This window comes from Vombatus ursinus, unplaced genomic scaffold (genome assembly GCF_900497805.2).
Source record: "Vombatus ursinus unplaced genomic scaffold, bare-nosed wombat genome assembly UNPS02014973.1, whole genome shotgun sequence".
In the NCBI taxonomy this organism is placed as follows: Eukaryota; Metazoa; Chordata; class Mammalia; order Diprotodontia; family Vombatidae; genus Vombatus; species Vombatus ursinus.
The window spans coordinates 10,469,574-10,476,123 of NW_020954751.1; the positions used below are offsets into that span (position 1 = coordinate 10,469,574).

The window sequence follows — 6,550 nt, forward strand, 5'->3', positions numbered from 1 at the left end:
CTCTTGATTTCAACCACCATGTTTCCCCTCATCATCTGCCCCATGGCCAATCTCAGAGAAGCTGTATGGGTTGTGACTGACCAGGCCCCACCACAGCGCGTCTGCATAGGTCTCAAACTCTTCTTTCGTCTCCATTCCTTGAGCGTCAATCTCAGGCACATCTTTCTCCACCAGGTAGACAAGAAATGAGGAAAGGATCAACGTCAGGAACCCGATATACCAGGCGGTGATGAGTTCCTGGAAAAGGAGGCAATTGAAGAAAAGCATCAATGGATCTCCCTTGGCTTCTGTAAAAAATAAATGTGTTGCATTAGGGAGGGAATGAGAATGGAGAATACAAGGAATGAGATCGTCCTGAAAAACAGAACCCAATGCATGTGTGAGTTATCATGGTAGAACACTCTTTCGAGTGCAGAACCAAATGCCAAAGGACTTGGGTTCAATGCCCAGCTCTACCCCTTCCCAGCTGGGTGATCTTGGGCAACTCACTTGCCTTATCTGATCCTCAACTTCATCATTTATAAAATAGGGATAATCATATTTCCACCTTATTAGGAACCTGCCTTCTTAGTCATCTTTGGCAATCCCATAATTATCAATTAATTCTTTGTTCATTTCTCTTTTTAAGGATGGGGAACATAATAACTCACACTCTCCCTGATTTGGTTCCAGGCAGAACAATGGATCTTAGGAAAGTGGGATCCAACAAGGCAAGGGATCTGGGTTAGTAGACACCTTTCTGGTTTTAACAGGATAGGCCTTCCTTGATTCAAACCAGACTTGTTCCTAAATCAGGGGAGTAGAGAAAAGTTTCACAGGCCTTAGGACCTGAACTAGAGGCTGGGCCTAGAAATGTGATGCTGCCTCCAACTGAAAAGGGCTGAGCCACAAACATAAATTATAACGAGAAGGAACTGGCTATACTTCCTGGTTGGCCTATTAGTAGTGGAAAGGATGAAAAGATTTTATTTTTAATAATAATAGCATATAGATATATGGTTTTTTTGGTTTTAATAATCACAGCTGCTTAATAAATGGATGAACAAACAAATAAATAAATAAATGTTTAGGTCTGTTGTAAAGATCCAATGAAATAAGGTAGGTAAAACTGTCTGTATATACACAAACATACACACACAACACATGTAAACACACACACATACATGTATGTACACATGAGATAAGATAAAGAAGCATACACATGTATGTGCATGCACACATATTTATATGCATATACACATAATATGTATATATACATATGTATATAAATAGACACATGTAATATATGTGTATACACATGATATAAGGCAGATAAAGCAGTATATATATACATACACACTTGCATGTATATATACATACTTATTGGATATTGGATAAGGTGGGTAAAGCAGTATATATAATATACATATATGTGTACATGTACAGACTGTGTATATACACATGTACAACATATATATGTATACACACATGAGATAAGATATATTTATAAACTTATATTTTTATATGATAAGGTTGATACATGTGAGTATATTTTTACCTGCATCTATCTGTGTGTATGTACATGTACATACATTTTACGTGAATAATGATACCTTACATGTATGTAGCACATTAAGATTCATGAAACTTTATATTTTTAAAGCCCTTCATATGCTGATTCCTTCCTACCTTTCCAGTCTTCTTATTCCTCATTCCTCTCCAATACTCTGCAGTCCAAAGACACTTGCTTCCTTGCTGTTCCTCATGCAAATGACACTTCTCTCTCAACTCCTGGAATGCTCTCTCTCTTCATCCACACTTCCTGGCTTTTTCCTAGTCTCAGCTAAAGTCCTACATTCTTCAAGAAGCCTTTCCCAATCCCCCTTAATGCTCATGACTTCTCTAAGACTACTTCCCCAATGGATCTTGTGTGCATCTCATTTGTACATAGTGTGCACATTGTTTTCTCCATTCGATTGTGAGCTCCTTGAGATCAGGGACCATTTTCTTTTTTTTGTTGTTTTGCTTCTTTGTATACCCATTGCTTGCACAGAGCCTGGCACATAATAAATGCTAGTTGACTGACTGAATGCATATCTAATCTGATCCTCATGACTAATTTGTGAGGTTGTCACTCTTTTTAATCTCTCTTCTACAGATGAGGAAATTGAAGATGAGTTTAGGATGTGTCCTAGGGAAGAAGGCTAGCAAGATTACTAGCACATAGCTAGAAAATGTCTAGATGGTACAGTGGGTAGAGCACCAGACCTAAACTCAGGAAGTCTCATCTCCCCGAGTTCAAATCTGACCTCAGACATTTGCTAGCTGTGTGAACCTGAGCAAGTCACTTAACTCTGTTTGCCTCAGTTTCCTCATCTGTCAAAAGAGCTGGAGGAGGAAATGGAAAACCACTCTAGTATCTTCACCAACAAAACCCCAAATGGGGTCACAAAGAGTCAGACATGACTGAAATGACTCAACAACAAAGTGAGTATCTGAAGCAGGATTTGGCTGCCAAAGCAGCTCACTCTCTACCCATTGCAAGAGGTGTGTGCTCACTAGAGAGCTTTCAGTAAAAAGTGAGTGGCAGCCTTCTGGGTACGTGGCCAAAAGGATCCCTGCTTAGGTACACATTGGATTACATGGCCTTTGTGGCGCCTCCCAGTTCTGGCATCTTATAATTCTTGCATCTTTAGGATTCCTGGAAAGAATGTATATGTTTGTACTGAGCTAGAAATCTCCTCCACGTGCTTCCCTAAATACCCTCCCCACTTCTCTTCCTCTTGATCCAAGATGTCTGTTGATTCAGGGCAGTTTGATCTGCCACACAATTCTATTTGACGAATCAGATTCCTAGGCAAGAAAGTCCTGGCCTTTAACAGATTGGGTGGAGAAACATGGAATGTACCTTTAACAGAATCACTGTATCATGAGGAAAATGCTTTGACAACTTTAAAGCTATTGGAAACCAGTAACGGGGGATGAATAATAGCACCTATTTGGTGGAGAGAATTAAGTGCAGAACAGATGGATAAGCTGTAGTTCTGGCTCCAGCACTCATTTGCAATGTAACCTCAGGCGAGTCAGTGCACATGTGTCTGGATTTCAGTTTCATTTGAGCGATGAGTCTCAAAGTGTAGCTTGAGGATTCCTGGGGGTCCTTCCTAGACCTTTCCAGGGGGTCTGCAAGGTTAAAATTACTTTCCCAATAATACTCAAATATTATTTGCCTATTAAAATACTCCTTCCTTTCTTCCACTACATATCCGTATGAGGTCAGATTTTTTTTATAAGCTTCAACCAAAACAACATATTACAACAGATTAAATGCAGAAACAGATAAAAGAATCCAGATATCTTCTATTAAGCCAGACAATAAAGAGGTTTGCAAAAATATGAGAAACAATGCCATTCATCTAATTTATATATACATAAAATATATTATTTATGTTGACCTATAATGGGTTTGTTTGTTTTTGTTGTTTTAAATGAATTAACACATATTTTAAACATTTATCACTTCTAATGTCTAATTCAGTAAATATCAATAGATGTAACCCATATGAAAAAAAAAAGCTCTTTGGGTTCCTCAGTCATTTTTCAGAGTGTGAAGGGGAACTGGGACCAAAAAGTTTGAGAAGCATTGTGTTCTGTTATAGGATCACAAACTTCTAGTTTGAAGAGACTTTAGAAGCCATTTATTCCAACCTTTTGGCTTTATAGATGAGAACCCGAGGTCTAGACTTGTAAAGTGACTTGGGCAACAGAAAGTCACACAGGTCAGGGGCAGGATTTGATCTCAGGTTCCTTGACTCCAAATCCAGTGTTCTTTCCACTGTACTTAAAACAAGAAAACGACTAGATGACTCCTTAAATCCCATAAAGCCTTAATGTTCTTGATTTCTAAGATACCCACCAACTCCACAATGTAGACATTGGACTAGATTATCTTTGAAATCCCTTTAATCTCTAAATCATAGGATCTGACATTCCACCACCACCACCACCACCTCATGCCCAGCATGCCCTAAAGCAAGCTCATTATCTTTTTCCACTAACCTTGCCACTCTTTTTATCTAGTCCATGGATGTTTACTAACAGTGAGTTACAGACAGGGGTGTGCTAGAGTCAGCTAGAACCCATAAGCCCAATTGTTAAATTTTCAGTGTGACCATTTATACCTTGGAAATTGGTAAAACACTAAAAAACCAGGGCTTGGTTTATTGCTTTGTTGATTGTCTAGACTTAATAAAGTAATGGAGAAAATGTTGATAATTCAGATTAAACTTAAAAATGTGTCCTAGGTGCATTTTCCTCCCAGAGAGCCAGCAGTTAAATATTTACCAACACTCAGAGTACATACCCAAACATTTTCCAGTTTGGTAGGATTTATGGAAGATCACAGTCTCCTGGCATAGTGTGATATTCCACTCGAGACAAGACTGATTTATACAGGTAATTAAGCAAGCTCCAGCTGAGGAAAAAGCAATCTCAACATTAGGCTGAAGAGATGATGTCTAAGCAAGGGGAAGAAAAACTAGGTTAGGATGGTATCAGGGAATGATAAAAATCTAAAGGGCTGATGTGAGTAAGAAAGAGAACCAGATCATAGATTCAGGCTGGGAAATCCAGAAGAGATCAGGAAGCAAACTGTAGGGAGTATCAGGGAATTAACTGTCTGGCTCAACTTATAGACTCAAAGTTTTGGTCCTTTGATGGCAGTTGCTGGTGTCCGTTGTCCTCCTCTGATGCTCTGGCATGGTCATAGTAAGGGTCTGTCTCCTCATGGGGACATGAGCCAATGGACAACCCATTGGGGAGTATGCTACAGCCAACACAACTTTGACTGTGGCAATGTGCACCATGCTGTCTGGTCCCATAGTTCCTTATCACTGTTTATAGGAAGAGAAGAAGAGTGGAACTGGACCTGTGCTTTCATCAGTTTAGAAAACTCACCATTTAAAATGCCCCTTCATCAATGCAGGTCAGCACCTTTTATGCAATTTAGAGTCTTGGAGAAGTGCATAGAGCATTGAGAGGTTAAGTGATGTGTTCATGGTTACACAGCTTGTATGTGAATCCAGGTTTTCCCTGCTTAGAGGATGGCTCTCTGTGCAGTGCACCATCCTGCCTCTTCCTTCTAGATAAGGATATATCTTCAAATTAGAATTTTTGTAACAGCCAGGCCAGCCCACCTCTGCAATGTAAATCAATGTATTTTGTTTCCTCAAGAAAGCATACTCTATATGCATTACATACGGTTCTGTATCCTGTTATTGGTAACAAAAACCCTTTTTTTCTTGAATCTCAGTGAAGTTCCTCGCTATCTCCACCCTTATCTGGGTCAGCATTCATCTGAGAGTGTCAAACTCTTTTTAGCGAAAGCTCTATTATGCTCCTTAGGGAGCAAGCCATCCCCTTTGGCAATGTAAAGAAATACTAAAACTCTTTAGAATACCTCATTTTCTGTTTACTTGTGCAATTTATTGGAATGTCATTATATATATATGTGTGTATGTGTGTATACACATATACATATACACACATATGTATATACAGTAATCCCTTCCACATCACAGGCATTGGGGCACTATGCCCTTGTGATTGGCCCTCCCTTCATACCAGAGAAGAAGTCTGAATTATTATGGTATTAAAAGATAAAATATATTGATATTATATAATACTATATGTATATTTTATGCATTTCTGAGTTTCTAAACTTTTTCTGTGTTGTCTGCTGGCCTTTGCATATTGTCTGTGGCTTCTGCAAAACTCTCCCAAAATTCCAATTTAATTTCTTATGCTGACCCATGATATATTGAAACCATCATGAGGAAACACAATGTGAAAGGGATAACTATACACACCTAAATTGTATATAATATACATAATGTACCAAAATTAATATTATTATATTATAATAATTATATTGGGGCAGCTAGGGGGCTAAGTGGATAGAGTTCTGGTTCTGGAGTCAGGAATACTCATCTTCCTGAGTTCAAATCTGGTCTGACACTTACTAGCTGTGTGACCCTGGGCAAGTCACTTAACCCTGTTTACCTCAGTTTCCTCATTTGTTACATGAACTGGAGAAGGAAACAGCAAACCACTCAAGTATCTTCACCAAGAAAACCTCAAATGGGGTCAAGATGACACAACTGAAATAGCTGAGCAACAACAATTGTTATACTAATATAATAATTAATTATATATAATTAATATAATTATATATTACATAAATAATATATTATATATAATCAACATAATTATATCATATATAACATATAAATAATATATTATATACAATCAATATAATTATATTATATATAACATATAAATAATATATTATATACAATCAATATAATTATATTATATAATATATAAATAATATATTACATATAATTAACATAATTATATTATATATAACATATAAATAATATATTACATATAATTAACATAATTATATTATATATAATATATAAATAATATATTATATATAATCAATATAATATATTATATATAATATATAAATAATATATTACATATAATTAACATAATTATATTATATATA

The 6,550-nt window shown here is 36.9% G+C and overlaps 1 protein-coding gene across 1 annotated transcript in view; it reads right to left on the reverse strand.

Annotated features, from left to right (window-relative positions):
* The window catches only part of KCNQ3 (potassium voltage-gated channel subfamily Q member 3), a 455,649-nt gene that overhangs the window by 70,690 nt on the left and 378,409 nt on the right, over nucleotides 1-6,550 (reverse strand). The window contains exon 5 of the mRNA XM_027845526.1: nucleotides 82-237. Within this exon, the coding sequence (XP_027701327.1) occupies nucleotides 82-237 (156 nt within the window). The remainder of the gene's footprint in view (nucleotides 1-81; nucleotides 238-6,550) is intronic.